This window comes from Lepisma saccharinum, chromosome 1 (assembly GCF_977018435.1).
Source record: "Lepisma saccharinum chromosome 1, izLepSacc3.1, whole genome shotgun sequence".
Taxonomy (NCBI): domain Eukaryota; kingdom Metazoa; phylum Arthropoda; class Insecta; order Zygentoma; family Lepismatidae; genus Lepisma; species Lepisma saccharinum.
This window is the reverse complement of record NC_139229.1, coordinates 159609099-159629461: the sequence shown is the minus strand read 5'-3', so window position 1 is coordinate 159629461 and position 20363 is coordinate 159609099. Positions and strand designations below refer to the sequence as shown.

The window sequence follows — 20363 nt, the reverse complement described above, 5'->3', positions numbered from 1 at the left end:
GTCGGATCCAAGGTTCGTAACGGAGACGTCGGATCCAAGGTTCGTAACGGAGACGCCGGATCCAAGGTTCGTATTTGAGATAAAGGATCAAAGGTTCGTAACTGATATATCGGATCCAAGGTTCGTAACTGGAAAACTGAATTCAAGGTTCGTAACTGAGATATCGAATGCAGCATTCGAATCTCACCTAATTTGGATTCGAATGTCCATCCTAACTTTGCAACCGTCAATGCAACGATCATCAGCCAAAGTGATGGAAGACACGCTTGGACGATGTGTTTCGAAGTGAATTTTACAAACATGCGCAGAATTCACATTTCAATTTTCAGCACCAACAAATAATACGTTCTTTAATGCCTTCTCTGATAGTTAACGCCATGATACTCTATAGTCATTATATTATTATCCATACGCGTACATTGATGGTACGCAAAAATCACAAACATCTTTGCTCTCCAAAACTGCCTTAACAGTATGGCAGTATGTTCTACTCAATCTCACGACTGTACCTTGCAGTTTTCTTCAGCGAAACCAAGAGAGCAATCACAATAGCACGGTCACAGACAAAGGAAAGATGATTGCACTGTACTTGGTCAAGAAAGGATCAAGCAATGATGCGACCTTTTCCTGACCCAATTGCGGAAGCAAGGCGATTCAAGGAAAAGGAAAGGGATTGCTTACCTATAGACGCTCTCGTCATAGTAGAGCAATATCCGAAGCGGGTGATCAATACTTCTTTTCCTCACTAAATGGGCGGGCTCGATGTGAACGTCGTGAATCACCTGTAAAACAAAAGAGAATCGTGTTATTCTGTAACAAGATTATCCGAGAGAGGGAGAGAGAGAGATGTGTCTGCTCTTGCAACACAGCAAAAATATTACACCCGGTTATCACCGAAAGGTCAGCAGCAGTATTGGACAATACATTCTTTGGGCGGTATTTCACGATAACCTTTCATGGGGGATGGTTTATAGCGTTTTTGTGTCACGAGAGAATGCGAATCACGATAAGAGTTATCCCAAATGCTCGAAGTGGGTGGAGGAGGACGCCATCCCCCTCTGCTAGTATAATTTGAGCAAGCATCTCCCCCCGCTTCCTTGTCACTGTGTTAAACCATACAAGCATCCCCATCTAGTCCACGGATCCAACGATCCACTTCAAGCACTGGTTGTACAGTCATGGACACTTCTGGGTTGTAATGATCACATTCCAATTCAGTGGGATTATTACAACTCTGAAGCGTCCGTAACTGTACCATGTAGTCAGGGCGAGACCTGAAGTGGGTACGAGGTGTATCTTCGCCGCTCGAAACAATAGTATTCTTTTTCATGGTTACCAAAACTGCAGCTGTACCTCTTGTTTACAACTTGAACGTGCTTGTCCTAATTATTGGTAGTAACGAAGTGTATTGAGGATTTTAGAAAGAAAAGATAGACTTAGAGGAGACATACTGAGATCACCACTAAAATCGAGACGAGAGCAAGAACGGTCTCACGAAATCGGGATGATACTCGAGTTTCGCCTTGTTGGCGAAAGTGCACTAGTTTGAAAAGTTACGAAACTTTTGTTTAAATCAAACATGCGTTACTATTGCTGATAAGGCTTCGTACATTCTGGATCTCAGACAAAGTGAAGTAAGTGTTCAGCATCACGTTCTAATCCAACCTCACCTCAGATCATCCCAGGCAACCATTGACGAAAAGTTGGTTGAACTCCAGACACGATACGGAGATACTGACAGGCGAAAATCCACTTGAGACTATCCATTCCAGGAATGCAACCCAGGTGCTACCTGTGGAAGTAAGGTAACATAAAGCATAACTGTAAAGTTAAACGGACAACTGTGCTAACCATTCCACCACGGGGACCGGCACCACTGATTGTCAGTCGATCAACACCAAGTACGAAGGCTTTCATCATTTGATTGGGTGTTATGTTACACCAACTGTGGTAGCAACTTATGGGAGCCTACTGTCCTTGTGAATCATTTTGAAGAGGTTAGATGGAATACGTTACAGTACCAACCCAGACAGTGGACTCTCGACAGATGTCCAAAAACCATTTCTTGCAAGAGCAAGCAGGTGTTTCCGTTCCGATGCACAGGTACAATGTAAGAAAGCTGACATGCAGCAAGAAAGAGAAATAAAGTTTCACTTGTAAAATGAGCAACGCTGTTCTGAAAGCAATTTCTCCTCGGGACAGGTAAAAATTCGAACCAGCCTTGTTCGCGAGATCAGCTTTATTGGCGTTCGGCAGGTCAGCCAGGGCAACGCTTGAGGGTGGAGGATGACACCGAGACCTTGAGGTATCTCAGCTCCTCTCGGTTGAGTTTTTTGCCCAGATAATGCGTAATTGCACGGTTGCGAACCTCGCCAGAGACGGTTTACGCACACAAAACTAAAAAGACGTGCTGTTTGTGACCTTGGTGTTCGTCCTTAGAGAGTTGCTCGCTAAAAACAATGTTTTCAGAGGCTTACGCGTATGGTCGTGTCATCACTCATCACTAGGGCTCGGAAGTTGAAAACCTATAAATTGCCAAAAAAAAAAGACCTATAAATATTAAAAAAGAAGGACCTTAAAAAGGAAAAAAAAGGACGTATAAATGTGATCCAAATTAATTAATAACTTCAGTTTTAATTACATATTTAATGTATCTGGTCGTATACATCGTGCTAAAAGCTTCAAAACAAGAGAAATTGTCCACTTACAGCGCGACCTTCCAGACTGTTAAAGGACCTTGTACCGTACCTGCTTCAGTCGTCCAAAAATGTTTTTCTCTCGTTTCAGGGATGGTTCAAATATATTTATTTATTTACTACAGAAACGATGTTTTAGAGGTGATGGTGATGATCTGATGATTCGAATTGAGAATGGGCAGTAAAAACGTAGTCGAAAGAAGGTGAAGTTGCAAAAAAAATCCGTTAAGACCTAAAAAAAAAGGCTATAAAAGGAGCAATAAGCCAAAAAACGCCGAAAAAGGCAAAAAAGAACAAATAAAACCCACCTTTTTGTGGCCTACAATGACCCAAAACGAACATATATTATGTTGGGCCTCGTCTTCGGACACTAGAAAAAAAAGGATATTTCCTCAACTTCGGAGCCCTACTCATCACAATCGAGTGTAACGTATGAAATCGTCCACGAGTTTTGATGAAATTTTGTACTTTGTCAACAAAATTAGCTTTTCCTCTTAATTGCTTCATGCATCGATGGAGATAGTTGAGTAACTGAAGTTGATGAAAGTACGAACATAATGGAACACGGTGGCAGAGGAGATGGTATGGAGACCATTGCTTTAAAATCGTGACATGAAGGATACCAGACACTTCGACAGTAGGTCAAGAACGAGACAGATCTCTGCAAAACAGAAACTCACTGTGAGAGACTCGTCATGTTCGAAACTTTAAGTGAATCGTAAAGTAAACACGGGCGTAACCAGGGAGGGTATCTTAACCCTTGGTTTAATACATAGAAACTGTCTATAGTTCCAGACAAACTTAAAGAAACTCGGACCTTACCTTCCTCATTACTTTGATGAGGCGTGTGATCACCACGTGTCCCTTCCATGTTTCCAATTCTAATGAGGACAATAACGCGGACAAGATTGAGAGCAAGATAAGATCTGAATTTTTTCAAGTTTATTGGGAACTTATTTTCCCCTTTCTTTTATTTATAACTGTTTCCCCTTTTTCTTTTCTTATATATTTTGCTAACTTTCCCTCTTCTCTATCTTGGATCGTGTTCACTTCCTCTCTACATAAGGAATTCTGCCTTGCACACTTAGCGCAAGATGGCAACAAGGCGACCATTTTATTTGTATATATGTTAGTTGTAAGCCAGCATATTAAACTTATAAATACTTAATATCTAGAGCAGTGGGTATCGCTTTAAGCTGGTATAAAAACAACAACCATGGTAACTAAACTCCGTACCAGCTAACTGTAGACCAGGCGAACGAGAACAAGTCTCTGCGCAAGTAGTGACGCGAGACGGCTCCACCAATGAACAGTGCGAGAAACGGGATGTGTAATGGGCGACGGGAGTTTTCCCGATTTCCTCCTTCGCTATGCAGCGTTGCAAACTTTTGGAAAGGATAATACCGAATGCACATGGCAAACGGACCGTATTTTTGTCGCCAGGTCCGTACGATTGGTTTAAGAATTTCTTAGTGAAATATTAGGGATAGAACTGCAAGAGAAAATTTTGACAAGCCGTGCATTTAGCGTACGGACTAAGGTCTCGACCGTACGTCCGTACATGTACGGTCAGGACCGTACGGTTGGCAACGCTGCGCTTTCACCACTCGATTTTCCTCCTCCTCCTCTGCCGATATGCGCGGCCCTGCTCTACAGTTAGCTGGGACAGGGTATAAGTAACAATACAGAAGTGCAACATAATCTATGCTTAAATGACAACAAATGAAAAAGGCTGAATTATGACCGGGCTAGATTGCGAGTTACAGCTTGCCACGTGTTAATTATGCACTAAATTTTCATAATCTCTGCCTCACGAAAATGGAGTGACAAGCTAAGCACAAGGCACCTAACAAAGCTTGTACGTAACAAAAGATCATACCCCCTCTCGTTTCTCGGCATCACCGAATTCCACTGAATAAAACATTAATTTTTTCTGCGCTGTGATCAAGTATGCATGCCTAAAATATCCCGGTCTACTTTCTTTTGGCTCTCAGAGGCATGAATAAGTAGCGAGTTCTGCTAACGACATCATACATTCATTACTCGCCGGAGAACCAGCAGAACGAGGAAGCATGATGAGCATTGTGTGCGTGCCTGTGTGTTTCATTACTCGTCCCCGAGCCGACCGAACGAGGAGGCGCGCGTGTGTGTCCCACCCAAAAATATGCATACCTTAATTACCGGTTACGATGCAATTTGCCATGAGCGCTGAAATTTTACAAGCGTTTTATGGGTCCATATCGGACATCAGCCATAGTCGCTTGCCTTACTGTCATGGAATATTTAAAATGACAGCGAAAATATGCCACGAAGGAAAACGATGCAGTTCCTCACAAAGGAACTTCCGCTATCCTGCAATAGATGGTACCACAAAATGCCACTCCGATATTTACACCCTTGATACATAGCTGTCGCGAGAAACCAACGCTGCAATCGCTCATGTTAAGGACAAAATTGGCCGAATTTTTCCTTTCAACTGCAATGTCGTCAACCTAATTAATTATTTCATTAACTTAAGTCGATATTTTGTCGTTACAAAAGTTTGTATTACAAAAGTTTTTATAAGTTCCAAATATGTTTAAAAAGCCTCGTAGGGTCGGTTACGGGCAAGGTGGATTGATTTAAATCAGGTTAATTTAAATCGCGATTTAAATCATTTTAAATAAATAATTTATAGAATAATGTACATATAGATTCTGTAGATATAAATCACTTTTGGTGAAAGTACATTAATCTAATAATTATTTAATGGTGTTTATTAGGCTCTAAGAAAGGAAACAAAATATATGTGCTGATGGGGTGAAGCTCATGCGAAAAGAAATGTAATATGTAAACTGTAAAGACTCTTAAATCCTTTTGATTTAAAACTCCATAATTTTTATAGGCAAAAATAGCAAATATTTTTTGTAGAAAAAATATACACAATACTATTCATGTTAAACTATAAATAATGTCAATATCATTAAACTGTAAATAAACATGGCAACTAATATATTGCAAACTATCATTTAAAAAATTGCCAAGATTCAGCTGCAAAGACTATAAAAATATTTTAAGTTACAATTATAGTGTACACCCAGAATGTTTTATTTTCACTGGAAAACAAGTTACTTGAATTATGTATTCTAGGTTCATTAACACATTCAACAAACATTTCCAGAGTATGTTCATATAGTATCAGAAACAGAAAAATGATATTTTACATATAATTTTTTTATTTGCTTTAATCAAACTGTTCAAATATTTTACAGAGTCGTTTACTAGAAAAAGGCTATTAAAAAACATATCTATATCTATGGTGCCAAAAACCATACCAGTAATTTTAAGTGTTTTTTTTTTAAAAAAATCGATTTAAATAAAAAAAATCACCAAAAATGACTTAAAATAAAAATCATGATTTTTATCCATCCTGGTTATGGACCTCCTCAATGGCATAGTGGTAACGTCGTTGCCTTTTAATCAAGGGGTTCAGGGTTCGATACCTGGCGCAGGCGCATAGTAGTTGGGGTCCCACTTTAAACTGTAGGTCCAGTCCCGATTAGCCTAACCGTGCATAAAGTGGACTCAAAATTCAACTTCAAACGTAAGGTAGGTTAGTTCCTTGAACTATCCAGTCTATTTTGCGAGGAGAAGGAAATGATTTAATTATCCCCTTCTCTTATTCTCACCCAACGGGTGTTTGGGCTTGCCTAGTTTTTATGGTTTAGCGGAGAGTAAGTCTTGCTCAAAGGTTTAAGTTATGCTCAAAAGATTAAGTTATCTCGAAAACTATCACCTGAACACTACACTGACTATCGAAATGTATACGAATTAATTATTATTAATGGTGATGCGGTTATCTTGATCTCTGATTGGTTGTTTTTTACTGGTTGCGAAAATAATGTATCAATGTAAATTATGTCCTTGGCCAATCCAGGAGCGTTGGCAAACATATCCTTAAAAAGTCGAAGTTGGCAACAGTGCTAGCCCCCCATTTCTCACACTTGTAGAAGCAGTAGGACGTCTTGAGGGTGATAACTTTAGGCGTAATAAGCAGGTGGAGATCCCACGGAGGGAAAGATGGGACGATATGAGGGGCTAGGCGTGATCTGAGCTCGTGCAGGGTGAGTTTCGAAGGTGACCCCTCTGGCGGCGCATGAAAAGAGCCACGGAAATTCAAACTAGGCAATGTAACGTCATTACTCTAATCACCAGTTTCTACGTCACGTCATAGCATTATTAAACATAGAGGTCGTGATTAATTTACACGGTACCATAAAGTCTTTGTCCGTTTCGAAAAGAAACTACACAATTTTAGGAAACTTTCAACTCGACCCCAAAGCAAGAAACAGTTAAATTACCTTCGAAAGTTGGATAGAAAGACGTGTGAAATGTCCAATATTCGTCTACAGATTTACGAATTTAGTCAATATAATCAGTATCGAATACACACTATACATCGTGTTTCAATGATGTCTGCAGATACTGTAGACAAAAGGTGAAAATGTAGATGTCAATATATATATAAAGTTGTGTGTGTGTGTGTGTGTGTGTGTGTGTGTGAAAGAGAGAAGGGGAGGGGATGGAAGTGAGACAGAAAAAAGAAAAAGAAAAGTGGAAATAAATAGAAGGAAAAACAAACGGATACAGAATTGAGAACAAGAAAAATATCAAAAGAAGTAGAGGAAGAGAGAGGGAGAGGTAGCTAGTAAATAATTGAAATAAAACTTTTGGGTGCATCAGCACTTAGCTATTTGCACTCATCACATCATACGAGGCCAAGCCCCTTACCAGAGCTAACATACACACGTGTCTCTGAAGAAGACTGCAACGGGGAGCACAGCACATACAAGGACAAAACACAGAACAACACACTGCAGGTGTATACTGTAGATATACAGACGCTAGGACCTCATTGGCCTGCAGTTACCGTGGTGAGTGAGGTTGACTTTCGACTGCCCCTTACACCCCCGAGCGATAGTAAGCAAGAAACGAATGTATACAGCCAGTGAGAGAGACAGACTGATACAAAGTAAGAATAATTAATGATAACCAAAAGGGGCAGAAATAGCGAAAAAATATGAACAGAAAATGCAAAAGGGGAAACAAATCAGAAAAAATATGAGAACACATACATTGGAGAAGAAATAAAGATAACAGGGAGAGAGTAGGAATAATTTATGACCATAACTTCAAGAAAACAAGGCAGGTTGAGTATAGTTGCATATCCTTAGCAGATATCAAAGAAAATACATCCTACTTTTAACGTATGCTCCTGTCAGACCAAGTGGAAAGAAATTCACCCGAGATGCATCCTAAACGTTGGGATTCCTGTGGAGGGGAAAATGGTGAGAGTTAACAATGCATAAGTAAGAACAGAAGAAAGAATAAGGGTTACCATTTGTCTTAACAATACCTAGAATTTCATGCATCGCTACAAGCTTGAAGCAATTTTTGCACGAGAATACACGCTATGTGGTTCCACACAACTTTCCTTTTGTTGTCGTTCTGCTTTCGCAGTGCCCTAAGAAAAAAAAATGTCCAAATAAGAAGAAAAAGCATACGAGAGATGCAAATAAAAATTAATCGGGAGTTTTTGTGCAAGATTTTCAGTCATTCATGTTTTAGGGTTCATTTTGACATTTAGAGATTAGGTACGACGATGAGGATGAATGACAGTATCAAAAGTCGAAAACTATGGGCCCGTGTTATTACAAGAGACCGAACTTGTATGTACCAAAACGTGTTATATATGTAATTATACAGGGTGATTCTAAAGGTATAGTACAAACGAAAACCACAGATACCTCCCATGAAATAGAGACGAAAGTTCCCCTTCCACTTTGCCGAGAGATGCCTCCGTGAGGAGCTAGACAACCCCGAAAACGTGTGAAAATGAACTTCACACCTCTGTACAGCCAGTACCAGTGAAGATAGAAAGGCGGAACAAACGAAGTAAAAAGGAACACCAAAGTCGCCCATCCGAAAAACACTAGGCGGCAGCTGCGCAACGCATGCGCATGGGGTTCCACAAAGGAAATAGGAGTGTCCCGCAAGACAAGTGAAGGGAAAGAGTAGCGATCGACAACGGTAGGGACAAAAGAAGCAATGAAGCATGAAGTAACAATTGCACAGCGGGAAACAAACACATGCAGCGCGTGGGGAGTCCCCAAACACAGTGGGGAGATACCGCAGCAAGAACAAAGCACTGTTCAACAAAAGAGAAAGAGGACCGGACGGGGAATGGTACCTGTCAAGGAGACAACAAATGCGGGACGAGGGATTCCCCGTAGCAGCACCGAGGGGATGTCACACAGAGGTCGTCCGCCAGCAGGAAAAACACAGCAACTACGGGCACAGGAGGTTTATTGCCACGCAAAGGTGCACTTACAGTAGTTGTATTGATACTACGGACAGCGCCGGAAAGGAAGAGCTTCTCTCCAGCAGCTTTGCTACACTTAAAACTTGCTTAACATGAGCATATGAGATTTTTGCTCAAGTGTGGAGCTCTTCCTAATCCAAGATTTTTGTAAAAATGCCCTCGGGAATTTTTCAGAAAGGAAGAGCTTCCTCAGATTGATTTGTACATACTTACAAAAGTTGCATCAGCCAGATTTTTGTCCATAAACTTGTCAATTTTTGGCCACACCAGAAATTAAGCTTATAGTATGTTTTTCTGTCAAAATCCCAGGAATCTTGAATTGATATCTATTGGGTTCTGAGACCGAGTGGAGTGTGGTGCATTGTCTTGTAATCAAAAGGTTCGGGTTTGAGTCCTCATAAAATCTGATGGCAAAATGTTAATATTGTAGTTTTGTAAACAAGGGGTTTTGGGTTCGAGTCCTGATAGATTGAAATATGTGTGGCAAAATAATATCTCCACACGTGAGATTTTGAGAATAATTATTCCTAGTTGATATACAACTCCCAGATCTGAAAACCTGGTAAAAAGTGTTGTTCAACAGAGCAAAATTATTCTCTATTGGGAACCACTCGCTCAGCCATACAATAGGGGGAAAAGCGGGTAAATATAATTAATTGTTTGCATGTCTTGCCGGCACGCAAGAGATAAAATCTACACGCTAGAAGGGAACATTAATGATTTTTCTGTACGATTCACTGAAGGGGCCATTAATCTTTCTGTGCGACAGGGGAAAAAGTGTAACATGTCTGCAACATGTAAAAGTGTAACAAAGATTATTGAGATAAAAATACATATTTTCACACAGTGGCAATGAACTGCACCCCCTTCATGCTAAAAGCAATTCTCTTCTGATAATATGAGCCTAGGCAGAGACTTGGAAAATATTATGACAGAAACAAAATCCAATTTTGTCTGTATAAGGGTCTCAGAACCCAGTAAAATGTGGGCATATTCCATATTGAGAAGTGTTATTATTGTTGCATTGTAATCAGGGGCTTTGGGTTCGAGTCCTGATAAAAGATTGAAATACAACTGCCCACACATAAGATATTCACTGCTAGCTGATAATACAGTTGAGGTTTCAAAGCTGGTAGAGTGTCTGGGGCCTCTCTGACAGCAAAGTGTTGGTATTATTGCTTTGTAATCAAGGGGTTTCTGTGTTTGAATCGGGCCTCTAGAATTGCTCCGTGACCCTCTCATTTCTTACATCATAAACATATGATTTTTCACCTATGAGAATGACACTACATATGGTGTCGTCGGGTAATGCCTCGTGGAATTCACAGATAATTTTAATGTTTGTTCTGTCATTAACCACAACCTGTTTTCTTTTTGAAGTGTTAATTACAAACATGGGTCTCCGTGCTTTGAATTCATCTGGCGTGTAATACATGTCAGTATTGCCTGTAGTGACCCTCTTGAAAGCCGAAAAAGCCTCATATAATTTAAGAAAATCATCCTTGGAAATGTCTAAATTGTAATTTTCCCTAGGAAAAACCTCATTTCTCCCATTTTTAAGATATATGTTCTTGATGTTGCAGTTATCAAATTTACTTGAATTTTTTTCCTGATTATTGTGTCTCCCAGTCTGAAACAGTACCACCACAAAATCGGGCATGTCAAATTGAATACTGGAGAATGAATTTGTAGCATCAAATTCATAATAGCTACCAGTGGCAACCTTCTGTACGCATTGATATGTGTAAAATTGCAGAGGAATCTGTGGATTTTTTATTATATCAGCTTTGTATTTCAGAGCATAACTGGCCTCATATTCAACAACAGGGATTCTTAACTCCATAGTCTGAATAATGCATTTGCCTGCATCAGGTAAGGTATTAGGCAGAGCTTCTCCTGTAGAGTTTAATGTGCTGTACCTCATCAATGCATTATTATCATTTGCAGCTCTTCTAAATGTGATTCTTAACCCGCCCTTCCACATAATATCTTTGTAATCCGAGAAGAATCCTGGCAACAGGCGCATGGGGAACAGCACTGTGTGATTTTTAGATAATATCTTATCACCAGCTTCAAATCCACCTATTTTGTAGTAAGAAGCCTCGGTTTTGGACAATTTTAATGTGGCCAAAGCCGTGGAGGTAATGCCGGGATAATCTATTCTGTTTATAACAACGCCATGCTTTCTGATCTCAATTTCAGAGAACAGATGCGGCACAAAATTGTCCACCAATCTTATATTTGAATTTGCCGGATAATCTGTTCCATCGAGCTTTACAACATCAAATTTGATGTATAGATCTGCTCTGTGGGGGTGTATAAAGCCGTCCCCTACATCAAGATCAACCTCAATCTCTGTGTTGGGTTGATTTAAATTTGCAAATGTCCTCCTGTTTGGAGGGAATGATTGTAGCTCATAACTCTCAATATTTTCCATTGTATGTATTTTTATTTAAATGTTAATCTCTATGATAGCAGTTGTTGTGGCTCCAGCAAAATCAACTAATTCTTCTTTTTCATTAGTGACCATCAATTCAATGTAATCTATTCTATTATGGCACACAGGAAAATATAATGTTGGGGATGGATTGTAGATGATTGGCTCCATAAATTCAGAATTAGGTTTGAATGTTGCAATGATGCCAGTTTGTTTGTGAGTGCCTATGCCATTTGATTTGGTGATCATACCCTCGGCCACATTACAGTGAATATTCAGAGTCTCTATGGCTAAGAATTTAGGTATATTAATAGCAGTGTGTTTGATGGCTGGTTCAAGTTTTGTGTTGTTCTCAAATCCTAACAGCTCTCCTATAGTACCCAGATGCACTGTTTCTGTAGCAGATACAATCTCTACTCTGTGAGTGACAGAATTTTGAGTTAACACTACACCTCTGGGTAATTGAGCATTTAGAGTGGACAGATTATACTGCCCTGGAGTGATGACAATTTTTTGATCCCCTACTGCAATTGTATTGTTGTGGTGTGTAATATTAGGGATTAAGTACATGCCATAAAATGCTCTGAGAGCTATTGTTTTGGGATACACTATGTCATCATGCAATTTGAGTTTCAATATTGAATTTTGGCTCGTGAGATGGAATACCCCCATGATGTTTCAGATACCACAGGGCCTTTTGAAAATTTTCAATTGATGGTTTATTTATTTGAGACATATATCTGAGAACTGATAAACACAAATGTCCGCAATTAACATCTTTGAAGTTTTGAACACGGGCATTATTGTAATAAAGATTAGCTGATTTTAGATATTTTACTAAATTTTCAGGAGGAACACCTCCAAATGAATCAAACACAAATGCCTCATTGTTTAAATATTTAAGATAACAGATCCAGTGAGTGCCCTGATTTTTGTACTTATCCAAATTAACAATGCCACACTCTTTGTTGAGTGGTTGCTCTGGCAAAGAATCAGACATGTACACACCTCTAAAATGTTTGATGCCCAGTGGCTTGATTAAAGCTTCAATATCTTGGTTTGTAAGCGGCTCTTGTTTTTTTTAAACTTATTCATGGCTCTCTTAACACCTTTGCCTTTTTTCTCCATGGCCAGGTTATGGCGCCTCTGCTCATCTAATTCTGCCCTATTTTTCTTGGCATCTATTACTGTTTTTGCTATGGCGGCTGATCCCCCAGCCAAGCTCCCAACAGCCCCGAGAGCAGCTAAGATGGCAGGGATGGTAAATATAAATCCCCCCACATGTGATTTTTTTCTAGATTGCTGTAATTTTTTTAATTGGGGGGTACTAAGCAACAATTTCATACCATGTCCCTTTGCAAGACAAGAGCTTTTTTTCTTGCGCTGCTTTTTGGTCAAGAGACTGTCAATAGTTTTAAGAGATTTGAGACCTGCATAAGGTATTTGATACATAACACCCTTGGCCTTCATTCTAGGTTTATTATATACATATTCACAGCCCCCACCCCAGTTTTTGTTTGGTGTTCATAGCTATGGTGGTTCCCAATGCTGATATTCTCTCACTCAAAGAAGCATCTTTGCTTACAAATCTGCCAAATGCGGCCTCTTCTAATTTCTTGTCTGCAACATGTCTCTTGTCAAGATCAGAATGTGTGTTGTATGCTATGTCATGGTCTCTACAAGCAGCATCTAGGGGATTTACACCAGGATCACCTCTGTTTAATCTATGATCCAATTTTGTGCCTGGACCACAATACTGATAGCCTGGAATATGTAGTTCAAATGGCAGCTTGTTTATAATGTCATTAACCAACCCCCGACCCTCAGAAACATTCCAAAATTTAGGTGGTAGAGTATTAATAATTTTTATGAGATATCCAATCCCCTTAGGGTCATTCACTATAAAATTAGACAATTTTGTGCTTATCATGTCCATAATTCCAACCTTTTCATTGTAAAAATTGTGGTTGCCAGCATTTTCCTCCCCAGCTATCACCAATAACCTATCTACAAGTTTCCTGACATCATCAACCCACACAAATTCTTTAGGCAGGGTGTTGTATTGTTTGATTCCACTGCCAGTCTTGATTTGTGACCATATGGGCTTGATTAAATTATTGTATTTTGCCCCACTGCTAGACTTGACTCTTTTTTGTGTGGGATCATTGTTCTGGTATAGAGCATCTGATTTTATTAATATTTCTTTGTAATGTTCATAATCTTGATCTGTATAGCTGCCAGGCCTTTTCCTAGTCATCAGTTCCCACAACCCAGGTGTGCCGGGATATTTAACAAAAGCACCTTTTTCTCCGAGACGAGATTCTGAATAAACAATCAGATCATCTCCCATAAATGTTACTCTGAAATTGCCAATTCTATGTATGATGCTACCATCAAGCTCTGTGTCAGCATATAAGCCAAACACCTCATCTTTATTGTCTTTAGGTGTGGTTAAATATTTTTGAGCAAGAAGACCCAATTCAATAGGATCCTGAGTAGCTTCAATTCTTCTAGGAGCAATAGGACTAGGTGTATGAATACTGGAAAGTGGGGTGAATGGATAATCTAAAATGTTCCTAGCAGCTACAGGTACAAGCTCTGTGATCAAATCTTGATTTTGCTCTGTAACAGTTTTGATATTCTTACCTAAATTATTAATAGCATCAATTACAGGCTGTTCTGTTTGTTTGTGTTTTTCATAAATTCCCCGGTTCTCTGATTTCCATCCCTTAAATCTTTTTACAAGATAATCTCTTAACTTAAGATCGTCAATGACTGGTCGTTTCATGGTTATTTATATATGTTTCAACGTCTAGAAAATCGTTGATTTTATTTCTGTATTTGCCGCTATTGGGTGTTCTTGTCATATCAATAGTGACAAACCCATAACTGTCCTGGTTCCAGCACCTACTGCAAAACTTGGAAAAATCATTGTAGCTCAAGTCCCCTCCTACATATTCATCATGTATGTGTTTGAGGTTGGTATGATCTTGATGAAACACACATATAAAATTGCTGTTGTCTCGGATCAGTTGCTTCGGAATTTTAGAAAAAGTCTGTGCCAGGTAGAAGCAATCAATGTTTTTGTGTCGGCCCTGTGTAAAGAAATATCTAACCTTGTTTTGATTATCCAGTATAATGTCATCAAACACAACAACAGAATTATCGAGACATTCATGAAGTGGCTTAACATCTGGTTCAAAAGTGGCTATATCCAATCCATCATATAGCTTCATCAGCTGCTGATATTTTAATTGTTCCAAGCTCTTAGAGAAAACATACAAGTGCCTGTTTTTCCAGTCTAACCAGTTGGGTGCCAATAAAAAATTGTCAACCATTAGTGTAGTTTTACCACAAGCAGATGGCCCAACAATAAGACACCTAATATTATCAGGCAGCAATTTGCCATTTCTCTTATTCTGTTGTTCAGGTTCTGGCAGCCTCTTTATAACATCCCAGGTGCTCATATTATTATTTTGTTTGCATCGATCCAGCTGTTTTCCGGATGACCCAGCCATTTGACAAGTAACTTGTTGCCTTTTCTGCGGATGATTTTTTCTATGAGATATGTGTCAGGCTGTTTAGTTTTGCTGAGCTCTTGTTCATAGAACCTGCCTTTGAGAATTTCTCCTCGGTGATCTTTTATTATATATGTGTTAAGGGTCCCGGGTTTAACTTGAACCACTGTAAATAATTCAGTGCTCCAGTTTCTCGTAAAGCCTCTTTTGAATAAGTGCCTATATTTGCTGATTCTTACTTGATCACCCACCCTGTATTTGGCCCTTCTTGTTGTTGCCTGGTATTTAGGATAATAAACAGTCCTGATCAATTTTTGTTCATCAGATGAAGTTACTTCAGAGGGTTTCATGTTGATTGTGGAATGGACCGAGTTGTTATATTTATGTAGAAGTTCTGGAAGAATATTAAGCCATTTATAATTACCTTGCAGTGTAAATTGTTTATACATAAGATTTTTTAGGGTTTTGTTGAATCTCTCGACAATTGAGGCTTTGAGATCACTGTAACTCGAATAATGTTTTATTGACTGGCTTTTAATAAATTGTTGAAACACCGAATTATAAAATTCTTTGCCATTATCTGTTTGCAAATAGCGCGGTGATCTTCCACTCTGATTGATGATTGTCCTGAAGGCTTCTGTAACACATTTTCCAGTCTTGGATTTGAGTGGCACAGCCCAGGCAAATTTTGAAAATGTATCTATTACAGTGAGTAGATACTTGTAGCCCTTGTTGATTTTGTCTAAGTTTTTCAACTGTCCACTTGCCATTTCAATCAAGTCGCTTTGCCATAAATCATCTATGCCTTTTGTGACTACTGGGAGTCTCTTAAAATTATGTCTGGCTTGTCTGTGTAATTCATCAACAATAATTTGTCTAGACATAATATGAAAACAAGAATATTGCAACTATGGGGTGTTCAGCAGCTGATACTACAGGATTTTCTAAATATAATTTGTCCCCTATTTGTATTTTAAATTCCAGAGAGCCATCATCTTCAGTATAGGCTGTTTCTAATGTATTGGGGTCTGTAAAATCCTCTAATTCTACACTGGTGATTTTTGCTTTGTTATCAGCATTTGTTATTGATAAGGTAGGGTAGTGGTGTGCCTGTGGCTGATGCCAATATTTGATCTTGATTGGTCTCAATGTGCCCCCAACAAAAAACTGGTAATAAAATTGTGCAGGGGACAGCATATATATTTTGCCACCTGGTGTAAATGGAGAATCATATTCTTTGTTGGGGATGCTGTACAATTCAAGAATTACTGTATGTTTTGGATTCTCGATTATGCCTGTTATTTCCTTTTCTGCTGTGAGCAATCTGCTTGTTACAGATTCAAGGTGCTCATTGATGGTCCTAACAACATCATCGTGGCCTGGCTTGATTTTTATGTCCACAATAAGTTTCTTGTATTGTTGCACAATCTCTTGAAGCTGGGTGGCAAAAACAGACAGAGCATTTGCTTGATTGGATTCCATGGTTCCTAGCTGTTGCTTGATATTAGCTACAATTTGTTGCAAATTTTCAACAACTGCCAATTTTGAATTTTGAGCAGTAAGATCATGGACCTGTCTTCTGATATCCTCAAACAGGGCATGCAGTTCATTAATATGTTGATTGGTTGGTAGAGTGGCAACTGTCTGAGTGAGATGTTTGATCTCTGTCTGGATATTCTTGATATCTTCTGATTTCAATATGCGATTCACTGCCCTCTTAATATTTTTAAGTTCCTGTGATGTGGGAAGATTTGATACTGTATTTTGCAAATATTCAAGTGCCAATTTCACATTGTTTAATTCAGAAGCATCAGCCACATTTTGCATAGCATTTTGTAGCAGGGCTATATCTGCCTGAGAGGGTGTTGATTGTTGTAAAATTTCAAGCTTTGTTTGGATATCATCAATCAAGTGATGAAAATGAGATAGTTCAGATTCAGTGTTGAGGTTTTCAAGCTTTGTGATTTGTTGCTGGACACTGACAAGGGTATCTACAATCCCAGGCAAGCGAGATTCTTGTACATTTGCCAAATCACTTTGCACTGCTGCTATTGTACCTTCAAGATGGGTTATGGTACTTTGAATTTTTCCAAAATCTTCATATGTTTCGAGTTGCAGCTTAATGTTTGCAACACTCCGAGTTATTGCATTCAAAGCATCAGAAGATGGCAAATTGTTCATAAAATTTTCAAGTGTCTCAATTTTTTCTTTAACCTCGGCTATGGCATTGTTCAAGGGGTCCAGATTAGGTATCTGGAGTGATTGAATCTGTTCCTTTAGAGTGGAAATCACTAGATCAAAATCTTCTTGTGATTTTATGCTTTTGACAATTGTTTGGAGCTGTGTCTGGACATTATTTATCTGCTCTTCCAATTGCTGTTTCAATTGCTCAGAGTTGGTGGCCTGGGTCTTAAATTTGGCTTGAAGAGCTGCTACAGCTTCTTCTAAACTTTGAAAATTATCTAATGTGGCCAGATCAGTATATTTTTGAAGCAGCACTTTGAGTTCAGAATCAATTTTAAGAAGAGGGTCCATGCATTGTGATTGCAAATTTGTAATTTCTAATTGAAGACTGGCATTGAGTGTGGTTTGTAAAGCTTGTAAATCACTTCTTAATTTCTTGACTCTGACATCAAGCATCAGAATCTCATCACTGTGATCTTCATGTCTTGTATGGCCAAATATATCATTAGGCATTTTTGTTTTAATGGTTATTTATTATAGAGTATCTGATTCTTAATTCTATAAAAAAGGGTATAAGCTTGTCATAAGATCCAGGGACCTCAATATATAAGCAGTCACCAGCAGAAACAGTATAAACAGTGCCAGAAACCATGTTTGAGTGCTTAATTCTGTAAATATTTCTCCCTACTGAAATCTTGACATCACCCTCAGGGGTTGTAATAAATTGTAATTGCCCACCTACAGGTAATTGGTAATGATTTAAATTATTGTTAAATATGTACAATGTTTTACCCGTTTCTTCATCATTATCTGTAAATATGCTGTTCAGATGAATAATTAACAAGCCACTCAGTTTAGACAGCCTATCAGGAGAGGCTTGTGGTGTCGGCAGGTCCATAATAGCCTGTTTTTTGAACCCAAATAAGTTCATAGGCATGTTTATTTATTTCAAATCATGCTCTGTAATTGGGCATTGATTCCCACTTTTCAAATCACAATGACCCCATGGTAAAGTATGTATGCCACATGACAAAATGCATCTCTTATCATCATGTGGGTCCAGGGCCACTTTTCTTACAACATTTGAAGTCAACAAGTGATCCTCACTCTGAATTCTATTTTCTGATGTTTTGATTGAATTCTGGGATTTGATGCAATTTTCATAATCTTCAAATTGGAGATCTTTTTCAACAGTAACTCTGCCAATGCCCTTGGCTTTTTTGGCAACAGCACTACATGTTTTAAAAGTATACATCTTGGCACTTAACCCAGCAAATTTCACAATAACATCACCAAGTGTCTCATCTTTTAACTTGCCAGGCACCTTTTTGTTGTGGGGTTGAATCCTTGTATGTTCACTGGTATCAAAGTATTGAAACAATTCAGGCTGTGACATATCTTTATAAACATCTTCTGTTTGAATATCAAGAATAAAACTATCCGTGTCCATGTACAATAATTTTACACGATCACCATAAAAAGGTTTCAGCACATCATAATACAATGTTAACATATGTAATTTGGACGATTCCAATATCACAGCCCCTTCATAAATAGGTTTATCAAATTTGATCTTTGTTTTCTTCATGTTGAAAAGTGCCATATTCTCATCATAAATTCTTCTATAATTGAAGTTGGGCTTTGCAACCAATTTTTTGCTCAGGCTGGGGTCAGTAATTATTTTAACATCGGTATGTTTTCTGACATTTTCAATAGTTTTGCCATACACAGAATTCACCATCAATTTAAACAAGCCCTTATCAAATTGGCTCTTTGCAGATGTTCGAAGCTCTGTATTTGTATCAATGTATGGTTTCAACCATTCTGAGTGCCTGAACCTCAAAACTTTTCCAACTTTGGTCACTTGAACACCATGTTTCATCAGGAACTGGAGGTTTTTGTAATATATGACATATCCTTGTTTCGGCTCCAGTGTCATCATGAGCTTCTTCTGTTTAGAGCCAGGTGAGCACTGGACCTCGGGAATTGGGGACAGATCAGAAAATTTATTGTGCGAATCATCAGGAATTGTCAGATCAACCTCTATGAATAGGCCATATTCACTGTCATCAAAGTCCTTAAGATCTTCAATATTGAAATTTTCAACCCATTCAAGCTCTGCATATGGCAGTTTTTGCATCATGGCGTGACCATAGAGGTTGTTTGCATCTACATACGTTATATAATTTGATGGCCGTGCTGGATCATAATCAGGCATATACTTGTTATTTGCTCTGGCATATCTCTGGGAACATTGCACCATCCCTCCTCTTATACATTTCTCCATAAACAGATACTTATCTTGATCGTGGATCAGATCCAATTGCATTTTAGTGTTCAAAAACGTTGCAGCCCATGCTAGGCCCGGGGCACTGTAAAAATATATTGGATCCAGTTTATAATTTTGCATGGAAGATTTTCTGAATGCTTGCAATATATCAGCTAAGAGGGTTACATCAAGTTTTAAATATGCCATGTGATAATCACCAAATGTCTTGCATTTTAAATTGTTCCACATCAACTGAGCATGGTGATAATCATCATCAGTGATTCCAGATCCTCTGATTTTGCTGTAAAATGCTTGTTGTGGTGGCAGGGAACACTCATCAAATTTAGAAAAATCTGTAACATAGTCATATGGATATACACCCTTCCGCCTAATTAATTTCAGGTCCTGATTTGGAAACAATGCACGTGTGATTTTGAATTGATCATCAGATAATTGAGAGGCCAGTGTGGCCAGGCCAGCAGATAAAAATCTGTAAGAATCAAGAAATCTTATGTGAATAGGAACACCATCAACTTTAATTATCTTGCTAATAGATATATATTTTTCATCATTTTCAGCTAAAATATTTAAATTCTGCTTGTCAAACCCCTCGTACCTGATCAGATGATGGAAATCATAATTGGATGCTCCATGGCAAAATATGGGGACAAATCTTGGTCTCTTGATCTTAATATTACAGCTATTACACAGGGCCTGTTTATATCGACCATCTGTATGAGAATGGTGATGTACCTTGATATTTGTATCTGAAAATTCAGAATCACATACCGGGCATTTTTCTGCATTGTTGAAATCTTCAATCTGTTCCTCTGTTAAAGGCAACATAGGCTTTGATTTTAATAAGATGTTAGATGCTATGTCACGGCACACATTTTCT

General features: G+C 38.6%; 1 protein-coding gene across 1 annotated transcript in view; it reads right to left on the bottom strand.

The window, feature by feature from the left end:
* The window catches only part of Invadolysin (leishmanolysin-like peptidase, invadolysin), a 241179-nt gene that overhangs the window by 71266 nt on the left and 149550 nt on the right, over positions 1 to 20363 (bottom strand). The window contains exon 2 of the mRNA XM_083141170.1: positions 682 to 782. Within this exon, the coding sequence (XP_082997296.1) occupies positions 682 to 782 (101 nt within the window). The remainder of the gene's footprint in view (positions 1 to 681; positions 783 to 20363) is intronic.